At 44.9% G+C, this 17,415-nt stretch overlaps 7 protein-coding genes across 8 annotated transcripts; 3 read left to right on the forward strand and 4 right to left on the reverse strand.

Moving 5' to 3' along the window:
* Positions 1-517: 517 nt before the first annotated feature.
* On the reverse strand, positions 518-1,298 carry LOC6551508. Of its 2 annotated transcripts, none has more exons than XM_001978543.3 (2): positions 1,215-1,298; positions 518-884 (listed from the first exon to the last, which is right to left on the reverse strand). In XM_001978543.3, exon 2 carries the CDS (start codon positions 767-769, stop codon positions 599-601), a length of 171 nt encoding a protein of 56 aa, XP_001978579.1. In that variant the 5' UTR covers positions 770-884; positions 1,215-1,298; the 3' UTR covers positions 518-598. The 2 variants fall into 2 exon arrangements, with proteins under 2 accessions (XP_001978579.1, XP_015010585.1); XM_015155099.2 differs by having other exon boundaries at positions 518-958; positions 1,215-1,256.
* LOC113564481 lies at positions 532-1,298 on the reverse strand. The gene is made up of 2 exons (XM_026981575.1): positions 1,215-1,298; positions 532-958 (listed from the first exon to the last, which is right to left on the reverse strand). Exon 2 carries the CDS (start codon positions 952-954, stop codon positions 790-792), a length of 165 nt encoding a protein of 54 aa, XP_026837376.1. The 5' UTR covers positions 955-958; positions 1,215-1,298; the 3' UTR covers positions 532-789.
* Positions 1,299-1,457: 159 nt separating this feature from the next.
* On the forward strand, positions 1,458-4,602 carry LOC6551509 (general vesicular transport factor p115). The gene has a single exon (XM_001978544.3). It carries the CDS (start codon positions 1,595-1,597, stop codon positions 4,103-4,105), a length of 2,511 nt encoding a protein of 836 aa, XP_001978580.1. The 5' UTR covers positions 1,458-1,594; the 3' UTR covers positions 4,106-4,602.
* Positions 4,603-4,780: 178 nt separating this feature from the next.
* LOC6551510 (40S ribosomal protein S6) lies at positions 4,781-6,595 on the reverse strand. The gene is made up of 3 exons (XM_001978545.3): positions 6,493-6,595; positions 6,040-6,244; positions 4,781-5,451 (listed from the first exon to the last, which is right to left on the reverse strand). Exons 1-3 carry the CDS (start codon positions 6,496-6,498, stop codon positions 4,916-4,918), a joined length of 747 nt encoding a protein of 248 aa, XP_001978581.2. The 5' UTR covers positions 6,499-6,595; the 3' UTR covers positions 4,781-4,915.
* A 512-nt stretch (positions 6,596-7,107) lies between these two features.
* On the forward strand, positions 7,108-9,225 carry LOC6551634 (bystin). Its single transcript, XM_001978546.3, has 5 exons — positions 7,108-7,373; positions 7,439-7,556; positions 7,647-8,439; positions 8,496-8,615; positions 8,682-9,225. The coding sequence occupies exons 1-5, from the start codon at positions 7,245-7,247 to the stop codon at positions 8,839-8,841; spliced, it is 1,320 nt and encodes a 439-aa protein (XP_001978582.1). The 5' UTR covers positions 7,108-7,244; the 3' UTR covers positions 8,842-9,225.
* A 1,780-nt stretch (positions 9,226-11,005) lies between these two features.
* On the reverse strand, positions 11,006-14,182 carry LOC6551635 (fibroblast growth factor receptor 3). The gene is made up of 7 exons (XM_001978547.3): positions 13,790-14,182; positions 13,251-13,550; positions 12,587-13,023; positions 11,758-12,204; positions 11,520-11,697; positions 11,236-11,372; positions 11,006-11,178 (listed from the first exon to the last, which is right to left on the reverse strand). Exons 3-7 carry the CDS (start codon positions 12,666-12,668, stop codon positions 11,006-11,008), a joined length of 1,017 nt encoding a protein of 338 aa, XP_001978583.1. The 5' UTR covers positions 12,669-13,023; positions 13,251-13,550; positions 13,790-14,182.
* A 3-nt stretch (positions 14,183-14,185) lies between these two features.
* Positions 14,186-17,361, forward strand: LOC6551636 (very-long-chain 3-oxoacyl-CoA reductase). Its single transcript, XM_001978548.3, has 5 exons — positions 14,186-14,858; positions 15,258-15,304; positions 16,174-16,249; positions 16,313-16,653; positions 16,709-17,361. The coding sequence occupies exons 1-5, from the start codon at positions 14,693-14,695 to the stop codon at positions 17,042-17,044; spliced, it is 966 nt and encodes a 321-aa protein (XP_001978584.1). The 5' UTR covers positions 14,186-14,692; the 3' UTR covers positions 17,045-17,361.
* Positions 17,362-17,415: the final 54 nt, after the last annotated feature.

Here is a 17,415-nt window from a genome sequence, read left to right on the forward strand (position 1 = left end):
CGGGGTGTCTGTCTAACGGTTTCAGCTGGAAGCAGTTACATATGTTGGTAAGCATGGGCGTGCGAATGATAGTGGAAGGGCGCTCTTCTTTAAAATTAGTTTGGTAATATTATCGTTTGGTTACAGCTCTCGGTTCACATGTTCATATATATCAGATCATACAATGCCACTTAACGAAACTCACATAATAGACTACTCTTGGCTAACCACTATTGATATGATTTATGTGACATGGTCGAGAAGTAGTAAAATCCTCTTCTACAATATCCTGCATACGCCCCTGATCCGAACTAAGCAGAACTCACATATCGTGCAGCGATGCACAGGTAAATTCCCTTGAAAAACGAGTTATCTCCTTGGATTTTCGTTGGTTTTCGGCTTATCGTTAGACGTGTGTTGATGTTTTTATGGTTTTCCTCGGTAAAACAAACAATGCTACGCAATCCTTCACAAATAAATCACGTTCCCGACCGCAAATCTCCTTCCCGCCATGCAGGTAAACCAGGCGACAGGCGCATTTCACATTTCTCCGGTTTATTGGTTAACAGTGAGTTGGGGGAAAAAAAGAATATATATGGGAAGGCGATGCAGGGCAGGACTACCAGGATGGCGCCTTACCCTCGTTGCCACCGGGGCGGCCGTACAAGGCACTCTTGTCCCGGAACATGGTCATTCGCTCCGTCTCCTTCTTGTCCAGGAAGTGGCCGATGGCGAGTCCCAGCAGGGGCAGTGCGCCCCACAGGGCTCGCTTATCCAGTCCCAAGACCATGGTGTATATTTGTGTATCCTTTAGCGCTGATCCTTTAGCTGGGCTTGGTGTGCCAACTGGAGCTGCTGGCGTTTCCACTCGCGGGTGTGCGACCAATCTGCGTAAATCGATCCGACTGCAACAGTGGGAAAGAATATCACTGCGCCGTACTTTCGAGCCAATTGAACCACAATCCCACTGCCCATAGGTCTGCAAGACAAGCACACGAGATGGCGAGATTTACATATGATTTACACAAATTGATGTGGGGATTTGTTATGTTATGAGTATTTTGCCGGATTACGTAATAAAAACGAGTGATCTCTCCCCAGTGGCGTGTTAATTCTGTTGATATTTTTGAAAACTTCTTACGCCGTCTGTGCGGAACGCCTTAAATGGTATTCTCTTGATCTTTTCGTTCAATTTTAAACTCAAATTTGCTAAATTAGTTTTGTTTTCAACTTACTTATAGCATCGATAGCGCCAGGGCTGTCGAGTTGTTTTTAGTTAAATGAAATTGACTGTAATATGGCTATCGCCTATCGTCGACAGGGATGCCACTCAGTCCAAGTCCGGAAATCAGCTAGAAAGTAGCTAAATTTTATGTTCTTCAAACAAAGAATTTATTATCTTAAAAGTGTTAGGATTCGTAATTATTCAAACATGATTGTATGGTAAATTGTGCTTTTGAAATTGAATTAATATATTAAGAGACTTGCCGATTATCGACAAGTGGGCGTGTATCGGACTTCGGCCATCGCTAAGCCGCCCGTCAATTGTTTTCATGAATTGACGTGTCGTGTCAAATGCGAAAAAACCCATAATAGACCGTAAACACACACTCGCATGGAGTTCCTGAAGAGTGGCATCAAAACGGTGCTGGGCGGCACGGAGCCGGGCCAGCAGCCGAGTGCCGCTGAGACGGTGGAGAAGCTGGTGGACCGCGTATACTCTTCAACGCTCCTGGAGGATCGTCGTGATGCCTGCCGGGCGCTGAAGGCCTTGTCCCGCAAGTACCGCATTGAGGTGGGCGCGCAGGGCATGCCTCCGCTGGTTCAGGTGCTCCAGAACGACGGACAGGATGCAGAAATTATTAGCTATGCCCTGGACACACTGTGCAACGTGGTCACCAGTGAGGAGTTCGACGAGGAGGCGGATAATCCCACCGTTTCGGTGAATGTGGGCGAGCAGTTCACGGAGATGTTCATTAAGACGCCGGAACATGTAACCCTGGTTATGGGGTATCTGGACGAGTACGATTTTCGAGTGCGGCGCGCCGCCATCCAACTGATTACGTCCCTCATCTCGAACAAGACGCGGGAACTGCAGGATCTGATCCTGGTCAGTCCGATGGGCGTTTCTAAGCTGATGGATCTGTTGACGGACAGCCGCGAAGTGATTCGCAACGATGTCCTTTTGCTGCTGATCGAACTGACCAAGGGCAACTCAAACATCCAGAAGATTGTGGCTTTTGAGAATGCCTTCGACCGCCTTTTTGAAATTGTCCGGGAGGAGGGCTGTTCGGATGGCGGAATTGTGGTGGAGGACTGCCTGATTCTGCTATTGAATCTCCTCAAGAACAACTCTAGTAATCAACAGTTCTTCAAGGAAGGCAGCTATATCCAGCGATTGGCGCCAATGTTTGAGATCTCACAGGATGCGGAGGAGGTTGGCTGGTCGCCACAGAAGGTCTCAAACTTCCATTGCCTGCTGCAGGTGGTGCGGGCACTGGTCACGCCCAGTAATCAACAGCAGGTGGTGGCCGCCTGCCAACGGGTCATGCAAAAATCCCGACTGCTCCATGCTCTCTGCGAGATTCTGATGAGCAGTGGTGTCCCGGCGGATATACTAACGGAAACCATCAATGCTGTGGCCGAAGTGGTGCGCGGCGATCGGGACAACCAGGACGAGTTAGGTAGAGTTATGGCTCCAAGCAGTCCACCCAGACCGGCCATTGTGGTTCTCCTTATGTCCATGATCAATGAGAAACAACTGCTGGCTCTGCGTTGCGCCGTTCTCTACTGCTTCGAGTGCTTCCTTTATCGCAATGCCGATGGCCAGCGGGCGGTGGTACAGACCCTGCTGCCCTCCAGTGCGTCGGATGTTAGCGCCCTTTCGACGGGACAACTTCTTTGTACCGGACTCTTTTCCACAGATGCGCTAGCCAACTGGTTCTCCGCAGTGGCCCTGATGCACTCACTCGTAGAGAATGTAGCTCTAAAGGAGGAACTACTGCGCGTACTGCTGGCCACTCCCGGTGGCCAGAGGCCAATCACGCTGCTCGAGCAGTGCACTAATCTCATGCAGCAGGAACGCTACCGTTTGCAGAGCAAGGTGGGTCTACTAATGCTCCTCAGCTTGTGGCTGGCCCATTGCCCAGGCGCGGTGAAGGCTTTGCTGGAGACGCAGGGCACCATGGCCTATCTGACGGCCCAACTTTGCTCCAACGAGCACGATGAACGAGAGTTTCTTGTCCAAGGCATGTGCGCCTTCCTCATGGGCCTTTGCATCCAGTTCAATGACAACTCACTGCCCGGACAGAAGCGCGAGGACATCAGTCAGCTAATCATCAAGCGAATTGGCCAGGAGAGCTTCTGTAGCAAACTGGCAGAAGTGTCGCGCCACGAGGCCTACAGTAGGGCATGCAAGCAGGCTCAGATCCGTGCCAAATCCGCCGGGGAACTACTGCTCGACTTTGAATATTGCAAGCTGTATAAGGGATTGGAGGCGTTGATTGCCAAGCTGGTCAGCGGGTTTGATGTAGATGGCATAGAACTGACCGAACTCACTCTGAGCTCGGAAGCTTCTGCATTGGTTTCCCAGTACAAGGGGATTATCCGCGGCATGGATGCCCAGATTCAAGCACTGCAGCAGTCCTCGAAAGAACTGGAACAGGAGAATGCCGAGCTGAAGGAGAAACTTGGTGAGGAGCAGTCAGTCAAGGCGCAGCTTTTGGACCAGAACACGCTGCTTAAAGCACAGCTGGGAGCCTCCACAGGACAGGTGCAGTCCGCCCAGGGTGCGGAATCCACGACGGCCAACGGGGAGGAGCTAAATGCCGCTCGCTACCAGGCCAACATGTACTTCGCCGAGAACATCCGTCTGACAAAGGAGCTGGAGACACTGCGTCAGCGGATGTCAGCCGAAAAACAGCGCGCAGATGCGGCGCAAGAATCCCTGGCGGCCACTCAAAAGGATCAAGAGGATTTGCTCGAACTGCTGGCCGATCAGGAGGCCAAGCTGACGCGATACGAAGAAGTGGGCTCGACTAGTGCTCTTCCGACTTCCAATGTAGCTCCAAGCATACCGGCAGCTGGAGAAGAAAGTCCCATCCCAAGTGACACCACCAGCAGATAGGAATCATTTCACGGTTGACTTGCTAGCCACGTATTAGAACTGGAAATTGCTCGACTGCCCCAAAAACGTTTTGCTATCTTATATACACACATTCTACTTGTTTTATATTTATTTAACTTACGTACAGAATATATCTATAGATCGAAATTGAAACGCATCCATTATTGTTTTGGCGGGAACTGCAGCAAATCGCAAGAGATAGCTATATACCCACTCACGACTTTTTGTTTCCATCTCTTTCCAATCCGATCTTAACTTGAGATGGTGTTTGTTTAACAATCTTAATCATTATCTTTATGATTGGGCTAATCGTATCGTTGTAAGAAAGCCCTTTAAGCGTTTTTTGACCTTACTAATTCGTTTTGATGTTCCTTTCTCAGATAATAAGTAATAATAATCAGCTTATTATGACAAACTAAACTTTTATTGAACTGTTGTCAGAACTGTTGCATTTACCTGACGAAAAAGATGAAATAAATAATTAAAAATAAAATAAACTGGCAATCAAAACTTGTTTTTTTTTCATAAAGAATTTTCAGTGTATGAATGGATAAGAGATTTCTATCATAAAAAGCTGCTGGCTATGCCATAACCAAAAGCATATGAAATATAAATATATCCGATACATTGAATACCCGATGTCACTCGCACTATAATTGAACACAACACACCACATTGTACACCATTTTTCACGTTTATTTAACATAAATGGTTACAAAGTTTCTTTTCTCCTCTCGTAGATCATTTGCTTTTCTGATCAACGTTCAGTTTCTGCTTAAACGAAGAATGTGGGTTCCGTGTCTGCGACGTTTACTTCTTGTCGCTGGAGATGGAGCTCTTGGACTCACGGATGGAGGCAGAGCGGCGGCGCTTGGCTTCCTCGCGCTTGGCCTTGGACTCCTTCTTGCGCTGCACCAACAGCTTGGCGTAGTCGGCAGCAGCCTCCTTGGAAGCGGTCTGGCGCTTCTTCTTCAGCGCAATGCGACGGTGCTTGCGCTGCAGCACAACAGGGGTGATCAGGCGCTGAATTTTGGGGGCCTTGGAGGTGGCCTTCTTGTTGTCCTTAGCGGGCAGAGGGCGACGCACAACGAAGCGACGGACATCATCTTCCTTGCTCAGGTTGTAGAGCTTGCGGATCTTGCTGGCACGCTTGGGTCCCAGGCGACGTGGGATGGTGGTGTCGGTGAGACCGGGAATGTCCTGCTCACCCTTCTTCAGCACGACCAGAGCCAGCACGGACATGTTGGCGTCCACGATGCATCCACGCACAGACTTGCGCTTACGCTCGCCAGTGCGGCGTGGACGGTAGCACGAGTGTCCCTTCTTCAGGAGCAAGCGCACACGGCCTGTTGGAATTACGATTGTGGTTATTACTGTTTCTTGAAAGGCGTCTATGGATATGAGCAGTGATTGGAGAGCGACTTAGCGGTTAACCATTCGGGTGTACAGAAATTGGCCAATAATCTGATGATATATTCATTAATATACTCATTCCTAGGTTATGTTTGGAAATGTTTTTGCTAATTCTACTGGAACTATACTAATTTGCTTGCTTTAGTTATAGTTTACAGTTGTATAGTTTTCAAATTATTACCTTTTGGAAGCTTTACAAGTAAATTGTTAGAAATCTTCATTATCTAGTATTCTGAATCATAGAACTGACCAAAAATATACACAAATCTGCACGTCATTAGGTTAGGTTATGTAGGTTATGTTCCCTAGATATGACAATTATCACAGGATAAACCCAGGTTATTACAGACGCCTAAAAGTGTTACCATACTGAACATAGAAATCTACAGATGTGACAGAGGGCTGTATCAGAGAAATCACTATTTTCGATGGCTACACCTGACCCAGGCCTATGCCGGCTACCCAGATCGCCTCCAATCAGTGGCTCAACGCCACAATTGCAAATTGCATTCCTAACTTACCGTGGGTCAGGACACCCTGCTTCATGGGGAATCCCTGCTTGTCGTTGCCGCCGGCGATGCGCAGCTGGTAGCCCTTCCACTCGTCACCGAGGATATCGGCCTCCACAACCTGGCCCATACGCTTCTCGTAGAAGACGCGCAGCTTGTGCTCGTCGACCACCTCGAACAGCTTTTGGCATCCCGTCGCGGGATAGGAAACGTTGAGCTGGAACACACAATAAAAAAAACAAGTCACACACAATGTATAAACATATATAATTATATATATTTATATATATATTTCGTCGAATCGCATCGGATAAAATATCATCCACTTATTTTAACGCAATCACTGGACATTTTCGATTGTAATTTGTAATTATCACCGCGCCAATGCTTGCGCTTTAGCATTTTCGCAATATTTCACAAAGTAGAAATTATTTATATCAGTTATTTCACAAATTTTTAGCACACCTTCATATTGTCGGTCTGTTTGCACGCAACGCAGAAAAAAAAAGAAACGGCGGAGGTCTGTTGGCTGCGAGCGCAGGGTTGGAAAAGACCGATAGGAGGAAGTAGAGATCGCAAATCGACCAGTTGTACAGGCGCATATCGATAGTTCGCATTCACGGCGATATTTGTTCACTTTTACCGATGTGAAAAGTTAGCGGACAATTTTATGCATTTGCTTTTGGAATTGCAAAACTGGGACATAATGAAGAGTAAATAAAAACTACGATATTTAAAATAAACATTACATTCTTTGTATTGGATCAAATTAAATGAATTGTGCCAAGTATGTTTCAAAATAACACTATCTGTTAATTATCTGATAATTCACTATCTGTTGATTAGTAGAGGAAAATATTAATAATTGCTCTGATTTAACTTATTATACTATGGTCCGGTCGGAATATTTATTTTTGCGTCTGTTTAAACACATCCGGAAACGATAAAATAGATTCAATTGATTTCATAACGAGCTTCAAAAGCAATATATATTTTCTCATCACGATTTTTAAGTATCGCGTGCGCCACCATCCCTGCTCTCACAAGCCTATCGAAAAGCCAACCCTGCTGCAACGTTGCCAGACCGGCGATAATGTGTTTTGTTTTTCGATTTCCGAAATAGCCGGCAACACCACTGCTTTGTTGCAACACGTGTAGCGATTACAACTTGTGTTACCTTTATTATTGCGCTTGATTTTTGACAATATCCGTGCAAAATGGGTAAGCCGAAGAAGGCCAACGTGGTGACGATCAAAAATGTGAATCTGGAAAAGCAGATCACTGAGGGCAGGGTGGCCAAAAACAAGAGCAAGGATAAGGTCAAACTACGGGCCGAGGAATCTGCGGTAAGAGTTCGAGTTTAAACTGCATTTCGTGTTCTTAATCAAATTCTTGAATATTTTAAACACAGAACATCGACGCCAGGAGCAGCCAAAAGATCCTGGCCGCCGCCAAATTGCAGCAGTTGGAGTTGGACGAGGAGAACTTTCCCAGTCTGGTGACCGTCAAGAAAGTCAACTTCAATTTGAGTAAGTGCGCCAAATGCCCCTATAATTTTTAAGCTTACCTAACCGCGTGTATCAGAGCTAATTCATTATTACCTATCCCTACTCACTTAGACGATGGACATGTCAAGGAGGATGAAGAGGTCAACGAAACTGACTTCATGGCCGACCTGGACATGGACGAGGACGATGTAGCCGCTTTCGAGCGTTTCCAGCAACCAGCACAGGAGGGCAAGCGTACGTTGCACCTCTCCAAAATGATCATGCAAAAGATCCAGGAGAAGGAGGCCGACATACACACCAAGATCTCTGACGAGGGCTCCCTAAAGATCGAGGAGATCGACCCGAAAGTGAAGGAGATGTACGAGGGTGTACGCGATGTATTGAAACGCTATCGCAGTGGTAAGATTCCCAAGGCCTTTAAGATCATACCCAAGCTGCGCAACTGGGAGCAGATCCTGTTTATCACTGAGCCGCATAATTGGAGCGCTGCCGCCATGTTCCAGGGCACCCGCATCTTCTGCTCGGTGCTGTCGCAGGCAATGGCCCAGAGGTTCTATAACCTCGTGCTTCTGCCACGAGTTCGCGATGATCTCTGCGAATATAAGAAGCTAAATATGCATCTGTACAATGCACTGAAGAGGGCTCTGTTCAAGCCGGCTGCCTTCATGAAGGGCATCATTCTGCCGCTGCTCGAGGGCGGCGATTGCACACTGCGCGAGGCTATAATTTTCGGCAGCGTGGTGGCCCGCAGCTCCATACCCGTCCTGCACTCCTCCGCCTGCCTGCTGAAGATCTGCGAGATGGCCTACTCGGGTGCTAACTCCATATTCATCCGCTACTTCCTGGACAAGCGGTATGCTCTGCCTTATCGCGTCGTGGATGCCGCAGTCTTTCACTTTTTGAGGTTGGTATTCTCTCACTACAAAACCGCATAAACCGAAATAACATCGTTTCTTGCAGATTCGAGAACGACAAGCGTGAGTTACCAGTGCTATGGCACCAGAGCCTGCTCACCTTTGCCCAGCGCTACAAGAACGATATATCCTCCGAACAGCGGGATGCACTGCTCCAGCTGCTCAAGTATGTAAATCATATGCTATAAAAAAGCCAGCGCTATTAGTAAATTAATCACAATCACAATTGCAGGAAGAAGAGCCATTTCAAGATTACACCCGATGTGCGTAGGGAGCTGCAGGCGGCCAGTTGTCGCGATGTCGAAATGATGGAGACGGATAATGGGCTGGCTGGGCAGCCAGCCAAGATGTACACAGATGCGGATGTGGAGTACGAGGCGGAGGCAGTATAAGTTTAGGATAACTTTAAGATGATATTTGTTTTACTATTTAATATCGAGTAGTCGTTAAATATGTAAATATATACCTACATATGCAGTGAAAATCAAATACAGATGTTTATTCTGTGGCAAAATGAAAGACACTTCAGATGTTTTGAATGTTTTAATAGAAAAAACAAGTGTGTGGTTGTGTGTCTGTGTGTATTTTTTATACAATTTTGCATTTAGTTTTAGTTCCCATTGGTTTTTGCTTGACAATGACGGTATCTTTGGCGCCGTCGAATCGGCTATTGACCAGAGGACGCCAGCGTTATACATTATGTATGTAGTTTTATAATCTCAATTTTAAATGTAGTAATTATTAAATATAATTCTGTAACCAAAATCTTTCTAAAAGTTACGTTTCGTTTCGTTTCGTCACTTTCATTAGTCTCTAAGTATTGTTTCGTTATCTCACTCCAACATTTGTCTTGTTTTGTTTTGTTTCGTTTCGTTTCGTTTTTCATTTGTGTTATTTAAGGGCATAATCCAAGGACCGATTCGGGTCGGGATCAATTTGAATAATTTACAATAACTACACTGGACCATTTGAAATTAGTTTACCCAAGTACTTAGGCCTCAAGCCTTATCAATAATTTCGTTTCTTAACTTTGCTTATTTCCGTAATATTTTTATTTTGTTGTGTTTTTGTTGTGTGTTCCAAGCTGAGCTTTCATTTCAAAATACAATTTGTAAAGAGAGTGTATGCATGTATGTATATAATAACCGATCTTGAAAGCAATATGTAATTGGAAAGCCGTCAGTGAGTAAGGATATTGAAAGTTTTTTGGGACTTATATAGGCGGTGATCGTTCGAAGCTGAAGCTTAAGATATAAACTGATGTACTCGCATGTGGGGGAGGGTACAGTGGGCATTTGCTATGTGAATACCGAATGATGGCTCCGCACCTGACGCCCAAATCGAGAAATGAAAGTGGCAAGTATTCATTTGCTTCTTGTTCTTGATCGTGATTTATTTCGTTTAATTGAATTACTTTTAGGGGTTTCGATTTTTTGGTTTTTGGGACCGTTTTCAATCAAAGAATCAAGTATTTACCCATTGGTCCGAGTTGTGTTGTGTTTTCGACGTCAAAAAGATACAAATATACAATTAATTTCTTTTGCCTCAAATGGTCATTGGTTCCGCAACCGAATTAACAACAATTAAACGATATGTATCCATTTTGAATGGCACAGTTTTGTTAACGTTAAACATTTCCTAAGTGTTTCTCTTTTACATTTCTAGATCATGGATAAACTAAGAAAAACTGCTGTTCAAGCTCACGCATTTATAATGTTTCCAATTATTTCATAATTTAACAACCTTTTTTGTGTATTTTAGCCTCCTCAGCCAGCTATCCAACTGGATCGATGCACTTAAGTATTTAAAAATCTGAGAGAAAGACAAGAAAAAACCGAATGATGGATAAATGAACTATGATTTTGTTCGGTGTTGATTATTATTACGATTAGAATGATCCCAACTGATATGCTGTTTGATTTCAAGAAGCTACAACCATATTTTCATTAAGAAGGCCTTGGATCGGAGGTGTATACTATATGTTAATCGGGATTATAGAATACACACGAGCGCTATGGAAATATTTGTGACGACCTTTGGAAGGCGATCCGAGTGAGAAACAATTATGCATAAATCTTTGGACCTTACAAATCTAGGTATATCCATAATGACGTGGAGGTAACAAAGAGCTAAATGGATACGTTAGATGCAATAATGTGTATGTATATAAGATCAATACTCGTATGTTAGCCAACATAAACACGGCCGTTTGGTAGTACATTCGATTCGATTATGATACTAATAATGTTATGTTCTAGCGCTAAAAATCAATTTCTCATTTATATTTCATCTATATTTCGCGTTTGCCCGTACTAGTACGAGTCATACTTTTCACTTGCTTTTCGGTTTTTTTTGTGTGTGTCTTCGATCTTTCGATTTTTGGTTTTTAAATACACTTGACTTAAGCTTAGTATTCGGTTAATGCTATGTATCGTATGTTAAACAACCCATGATTAGAGTAAAAGTCGAAAATGCAATCCTGGACAAGACTCTTTTGGTGTATGCATTTCCCGCGACACAATCTGGGATCTACGATCCTCGGATTAGACTGCGCCGTCATCGTCTTAATTCCCATCCCGATCCCCATCCCCATCCCAATCCCCGTTCTATTCCGGCTACGGAAACGGATACGGAGATGCACACGTACACTAGAAATAACACAACCATTGTGGAGGCGTCGGCCTTTTGGCGGCTTCCATTTGCATGTTGCATGGCGGCTGGCTCCTCACCTGGAATTCCGGATTACATACGTATGCATTCCGCTGAAGGGGGAGACTCTCACTTACCGTTCAGCACATGGACCACCACCGTCTCGGTAATCTCATTGCCCAGCATGCAGGTGTAGTTGCCGGTGTCCTGGCGATTGGCATTGGCGATGTACAGGCGACTCAGAGCTCGTCCTGGTAGCATGTCCGTCTTGACACTGCAAATGTATCGTAATAAACCTTCAAATATGGATGCACTAAGCAAATGCTCGAATTCTTCAGGACCGGATCCACACACTCGTATGTACTTATTCGAACGCAATACCCTATGCTATACTCGTATATCATATTAAGGCGCCTCCTACCTGATTCCTCCGCGGCTAGTATCGTAGTTGAGCAGGCGCTGTCCGTGCCGCCAGGTGATGTAGGAGGAGGGATGCGGAATCTTGGAAATGACGCACTGCAGCTCGATGGTGCTGCCAGCCTTGTAGTACTTCTCCGGCGTGGCCGAGCCCCGCTCGTCGAGGATCTCCACGTGAGGAACTGCCGGAGGAAGAGGTATGAAATCAGGGTGGCCTTGTCACTGGCAAACCAACCGCTCACCAATTATCGTAAGGTAAACGAGCAGGACGAGCGGCGGATGCGAGGACACCTGGCACTCGTAGGGACCCTCGTCTCGCTCGTTGGCGAACTGTATTAGCAGCTTCCAATCGTTGGGCTCCTCGAACTCCAGCGAGTACCGCGAGTCTCCGCTGTACGTGTGCTGGCCAAAGGTGATCAGGGTGAGGTCCTCGCCACGTCGCCGCATCCAGGACACCGTCTTGCCCTGCAGATCGTTCACCCGGCAGTGCAGATAAACGCTGGACGAGAGCTGGGTGCTGATGTTCAGGGTGGTGTACGGATCGGCGAAGAACGGGAACGGCTCGTGCGTGGTCGTCTCGGTGACCTCCAGCTCCTCATCCTCGGGCGTGTCGGTGAACGGCGACGAGAACTCCTGCCAGAAGTTCTTTGGAAACGTGTCGAATGGATCGCCAGCTCGCGGTCGTTTTACTAGTTCGAAAATAAATTCAGATTTAGTTAACATATAAAATCATAAAACATCATAGAACATCGAAAAATATGTGGCAAAATAGTTTTTGAAATAAATAACGTTCCTAAGAAGCAAATAATTCAGCTAAAATCATGGATAAAAGTGAAATTGATGCGAAACAACTATTTGGGTTATTTTAAGCAAATTATATGGATTCGCTAGGTATTAAAATAAGTGCTATTTAGAAAGAAAAATCACTTTTCCCTGGGGTAATCCGCAAAGTAAACAAAAGAACTTAATTTTCAGCTGCCAAAAAACTGCCAAAGTTTGAGTTGGGTAAAAGTTTGCAGTGATTATGGCAAAAAGCAAAAAAATATAAGGCATGAGGAGACGGACACTCACATGTGGTCGACGTGGAGCCCGAGCCGATGTGATGGAGTGAGGAGTATATAATCGCCAGTATCCAAAACAGCCTCGATCTCATCACTGCAACGGAGTGTCTTCATATGCCGACTTACGGGATACGGTTAGAGGATGCGGGATGATGCATCGACTGGCGCCACTCACCGCAGGATATGAACATATGAACGCGCCTGTAATCTGCTCTATATCGATCCAAGTCCAACTGCATCGGCGTCCCACTGCATCGCCAGCGAGGATTCCACGGACTATGCTTCGCTTATCGATTGCCCTGCGGCAATATATGGCTGGACATATTGCACTCCAAGTATCTGCTTTCCAGAGGGTCCTTTTCGATTATATATGTATATTTACTTCTTTTCTTTTTTTTAGTTATTTTTGTTGATTTCTTTTCACACTTTTCAGCGCTCGGATGGCGGCTGGAGGGTAGGGAATGTCCGACAATTGGAAAATCGGAAAAGCGTTTATTAACCAGCCCGTGTTGCGTGTGTATTTATTCTTTTGCAACTGCTGCTTGGATGGCCAATAAGCGGGAATGTAGGTCAGGACATGCTCTGCGCATGGCCAGCATCCGCATCCCTTTTATTATAGCCGAATGAGAATCCCTCTGCCCGAGCCCCAACAACAAATAGCAGACGCCACTCACCTCTTAAGCTCAAAATATTGCAGTGTTCGCGATTGTTTTCAAAATAAGACTTTCTTAGTAATTAATTATTTTGCTTGCTTACTTCTCCCGGACAAATAGCTCTTTTCAAATCGTAGGATGGCTCTGATAAATATTTAACTATGTAAAAATTGTTTTTTTGCCGGTCCTTTGGCGTTGTTGTTCCCTCACCCACACTTGCTTCGGCACTGATTTCGCTCCGAAGAGCCAGCATCTCTCTCGGCATCTTTGGAATCCAGGGATTTCTACCCACTAAACAGGGTCCTCGAATTCCGTTGAGCTCTGTATGCGGAGTAATCAGAGGATCGAAGACAAAAAGAACAGTATTTTACTGTTCGTTAAACGCCAAGAGTGAAAATACAGATAAACTATTATTATTTTACTATCAAATTAAGCTTCAAGTTCGAAATTCGATAAGTAACCGATATTTATCGATAGGCTAAGGATTTCGCTATTGCCATCTCACTTTGTCATTAATCTACTGTTAACATAGCAGCCGTTACTAACAACATCAAAAATACCTAACAACGTTAATTGTAGCAGTCGCATTTAAACTAAATTGTTTAAATTGTTTATCGCACTTTTTGCTTCCTGCGCATGTGCAGTAAATCAGTGAAACTAATTCGGTGGTTGCCCCATTTTGCATGTATTGGTGAGAGCATAGAACTTACACTGACGTCGTATGATATATGCATTCGTTTTTATCATTGAAATAAACTAATAATACATAAGTTAACCACAAGGATATGCAGAAATAAACAAAAACCGAGAATCTGTGGGCCCCTAAGCGAAAAACCATTGCTACATTTCATTTTAATCACCCTTTTTAAAACCGGGTAGTGCAACATAACGGTTCTTGGTGTGATTTATTTTTGCGGGCACTGTTTGCAGCCGCCCTTATCTATGGACTTTGGTTGTGTGCGTGAGCGCTATGAAATGACATAAGTGGACACACACACGCAGACACATAGGCGCACACACACACCCCTCTGATGGGGGCACATGGATACGAAAAAGAACCGTTCATTCGCTTTTGTGCCGTTGACAATTGACATTCAATCGCTTTTTCCATTTGTTTTTATTTTCCCCCTTCTGCCTTAAGTTTCTCCTTTCAAAGAAAACGCATTTGGAATACAAATCAGCCAAACAACACGCGTACAAAAATCGAGTAATCGAAAATCAGCGGCGATTTGGAAGGGTGTGTGTGGATTTACTACGGCACCACAAATACAGTACGAAAAGGCAGCGCAGTCGGCAGAGACGAACAAAAAAAAGCAGCGGCGGCGTCAGCATTTCCATTTGGGCACTGCAGCTCGAAAATCGTAGAATCAGAAACTAATCAGCCGGCACAGGCTATAGCAGTCGTCCGATCGCAATCGCGCTATATACACCCATACCAGGAAGCAGTAATACCCATCAACAACATGGAGGAGAACAATTCCCAAGTGATGAGCTTGCTGGGCGGTCTGGCCATCGGCATTGTTGGCTTCCAGGTTTTCCGGAAGGTCCTGCCCTGGATTTACGCCAATGTGGTGGGGCCAAAGGTCTTTGGCTCCTCCGTGGATCTGTCCAAAATGGGCGAGTGGGCAGGTGAGTCGGTTGCTATGGAAAAACATGCGGGAAAGGAGTGACAACGGGGTCGATTCGAGTCACAATGAAAAAAACTAAAGATTAACTTAGGTACAGGGTGTACTTACAAAGGGTCTTTAGCATGCCTTAATTTAAATTTATCGAACAAAATGAAATATTCTTATATACACCTATAAGGAATTTCTATATGGTAAACTGTACTTTCACTTTTTCTAAAGCAAACGTTGCAAAAATTATTCACCTTAATACCAATCTTCTTTTCAATTTTGCATGCACAAGTTCCCAGTGAAATACCTGGAACTTGAGTATTTTTTTCACTGTTACCGATAAGAGCGTTCCCCATGCCCATACATCCACTGATAACCCACAGAACTATTGGCTAACTATTTCGATTTTCAGTTGTCACCGGGTCAACCGATGGTATTGGGAAGGCCTACGCCAAGGAGGTATGTAGATGACATGGCTGCATGACCCAATCTTGGCCAACACATGCAAAGTCCGCCCAAGTTCGACTATAGAAAAACAGGAAACGGGTCAAACATAAAAAAACCAAAAAACGACAGTAATAATGAGCAATTAGTGTCGCCCACGATGACTTGGACATTATATTTGCGGTCCCCAATGCATTAGCCAAGTGAATCTGCACTTTGAAATCGATCTTCAGTCAACAGTCCAGTCGCAAACAGTCCCTAATAGTGTTTGCTTGACTGCAAATCGCTACATTTGCTGCCTTCGCACTTGTACTTTTCATTATTTATTTTTACAAAGTGCAGTCGCAGGTGTTTTTCCTATTTTTGTGTATTTTCTTTTGGAGAACGGGCGATTCCCGGGTCTATTTTACTACACCCACTAGGAGCAACCGAACCTAGAAGCTACCTACATATAGGGAACACGTGTCGCCTGAAGGGCAATTACTTTATAGGCATACATATATGTATAGGATGAATAACGGCCACGATCGAAGCTTCTGAAAAATTAGCATTCGGCGTGCGTCGGACGCACAGAAAAAATGGTTCAATGTTCACTTCAAATTTCTATTTATACACGCATAGTACATTTCAATGACTTCCTGTTCTTGGAATCTACGGCTTTAAAGCTCCTTTCAGTTTTTCTTCGCTCCATTGCTTTTTATCTCTTATCTAAGAATTTACTTTCCAAAAGTACGTAAATATGAGCAGGACGGTTATAATTTTTAAACGAACTATACCTTGTATGATACAACATTTGGCAGAAGACTTAAATAACAGTTAGAACATTTATACAATACAACACAGCTTCTGAGTATGTAAGTTAATAAACATTTAATCACTTTCAGCTGGCTCGCAGGGGCCTGAAGCTGGTGCTGATTAGTAGATCCCTGGAAAAACTGAATGTGGTGGCCAAGGAAATTGGTAAGTAGCAGACACAAAAAGACAGTTAAGAACTCCAGCTAACTCTTTACGGTCTACTTTCAGGCGAAAAATACGGTGTGGAGGTGCGTGTGATCGATGTGGACTTCACCGGCGGTGCCGAGATCTATGATAAGATTCGTGAAAAGACCACTGGCCTGAATGTCGGAGTGCTGGTCAACAACGTGGGCATCAGCTACAGCCATCCCGAGTACTTCCTGGACTGCTACAAGGCCGATCCGAAGTTTCTGCGCAACATCGTGGCTGCCAATATCCACTCGGTGACCCACATGACCGCACTTTTCCTGCCCGGCATGATTAGCGAGCGACGTGGAGTGATCATTAATCTGTCGTCCACCGCCGGTGTCATTCCCAATCCCCTGCTGAGCGTGTACAGTTCCACCAAGGTGAGCGATATCACAGGATTGATAGAATGCTAATACTTATAACTATAATTTGCAGGCCTTTGTAAACAAATTCAGTGATGACCTGCAGACGGAGTACAAGGAGAACGGCATCCTCATCCAGAGCGTCCAGCCGGGCTTTGTGGCCACAAACATGTCGAAGATCCGGAAGGCTAGCATGTTTGCTCCCTCGCCGGAGACATATGTCCGCTCGGCGCTGTCCACCCTGGGCATTGCCACCCAGACAGCCGGCTATCTGCCCCATGCTCTGCTCCAGCTTGTCATCCACTTCACGGAGGCCGTGTTCGGCGAGCAGTTCGCACGCAATGTCGTTCTGAAGAACATCCTGGGCACCCGGAAGCGTGCATTGCGTCGCCTGGCAAAGGAACAGTAGACTATTGACGATGGATTCGGCGGAGGAGGCATTTAATAGGAGTCGGTTGGGGTGAAGAGTGGTCAGTTGGGTTGTGGGGAAAATCCAGCTAGTCAAATAGCTTACGTAATCACCGCGTCATACGAATCCACAAACAGAAAACTTGAAATACCAAAAAAGAACAAACAAAAATCTACCCAAATAAACTAAGTTTAGTTAGTTTTTGTCATTGATGAACATTGAAGATTCGCAAACAGCCATGTCATGTAAACAATAAAACAATGTGTATAAACACACACTTACTGGATATATGTATATATCTAGTTTCTAATGATAAACGACGCGTTTTATTTGAAGCCCTTCAGTAGCATTTATTAGAAAATCCAATAAGA

This window comes from Drosophila erecta, unplaced genomic scaffold (assembly GCF_003286155.1).
Source record: "Drosophila erecta strain 14021-0224.00,06,07 unplaced genomic scaffold, DereRS2 tig00000126-arrow-pilon, whole genome shotgun sequence".
Taxonomy (NCBI): Eukaryota; Metazoa; Arthropoda; class Insecta; order Diptera; family Drosophilidae; genus Drosophila; species Drosophila erecta.

Excerpts from the sequence above, each read along its gene's own strand:
- LOC6551508 (XM_001978543.3), bottom strand. The coding sequence starts at position 769 with ATGGTCTTGGGACTGGATAAGCGAGCCCTGTGGGGCGCACTGCCCCTG.
- LOC113564481 (XM_026981575.1), bottom strand. The coding sequence starts at position 954 with ATGGGCAGTGGGATTGTGGTTCAATTGGCTCGAAAGTACGGCGCAGTG.
- LOC6551509 (XM_001978544.3), top strand. The coding sequence starts at position 1,595 with ATGGAGTTCCTGAAGAGTGGCATCAAAACGGTGCTGGGCGGCACGGAG.
- LOC6551510 (XM_001978545.3), bottom strand. Across the intron at positions 5,452-6,039 it reads GCAGGGTGTCCTGACCCACG|GCCGTGTGCGCTTGCTCCTG; the intron begins GTAAGTTAGGAA and ends TAATTCCAACAG.
- LOC6551634 (XM_001978546.3), top strand. The coding sequence starts at position 7,245 with ATGGGTAAGCCGAAGAAGGCCAACGTGGTGACGATCAAAAATGTGAAT. Across the intron at positions 7,374-7,438 it reads TACGGGCCGAGGAATCTGCG|AACATCGACGCCAGGAGCAG; the intron begins GTAAGAGTTCGA and ends TTTTAAACACAG. Across the intron at positions 7,557-7,646 it reads GAAAGTCAACTTCAATTTGA|ACGATGGACATGTCAAGGAG; the intron begins GTAAGTGCGCCA and ends CTACTCACTTAG.
- LOC6551635 (XM_001978547.3), bottom strand. The coding sequence starts at position 12,668 with ATGAGATCGAGGCTGTTTTGGATACTGGCGATTATATACTCCTCACTC. Across the intron at positions 12,205-12,586 it reads GGGCTCCACGTCGACCACAT|TAAAACGACCGCGAGCTGGC; the intron begins GTGAGTGTCCGT and ends TTTTCGAACTAG. Across the intron at positions 11,373-11,519 it reads ACTAGCCGCGGAGGAATCAG|TGTCAAGACGGACATGCTAC; the intron begins GTAGGAGGCGCC and ends ATACATTTGCAG.
- LOC6551636 (XM_001978548.3), top strand. The coding sequence starts at position 14,693 with ATGGAGGAGAACAATTCCCAAGTGATGAGCTTGCTGGGCGGTCTGGCC. Across the intron at positions 16,250-16,312 it reads TGTGGTGGCCAAGGAAATTG|GCGAAAAATACGGTGTGGAG; the intron begins GTAAGTAGCAGA and ends GTCTACTTTCAG. Across the intron at positions 16,654-16,708 it reads GCGTGTACAGTTCCACCAAG|GCCTTTGTAAACAAATTCAG; the intron begins GTGAGCGATATC and ends TATAATTTGCAG.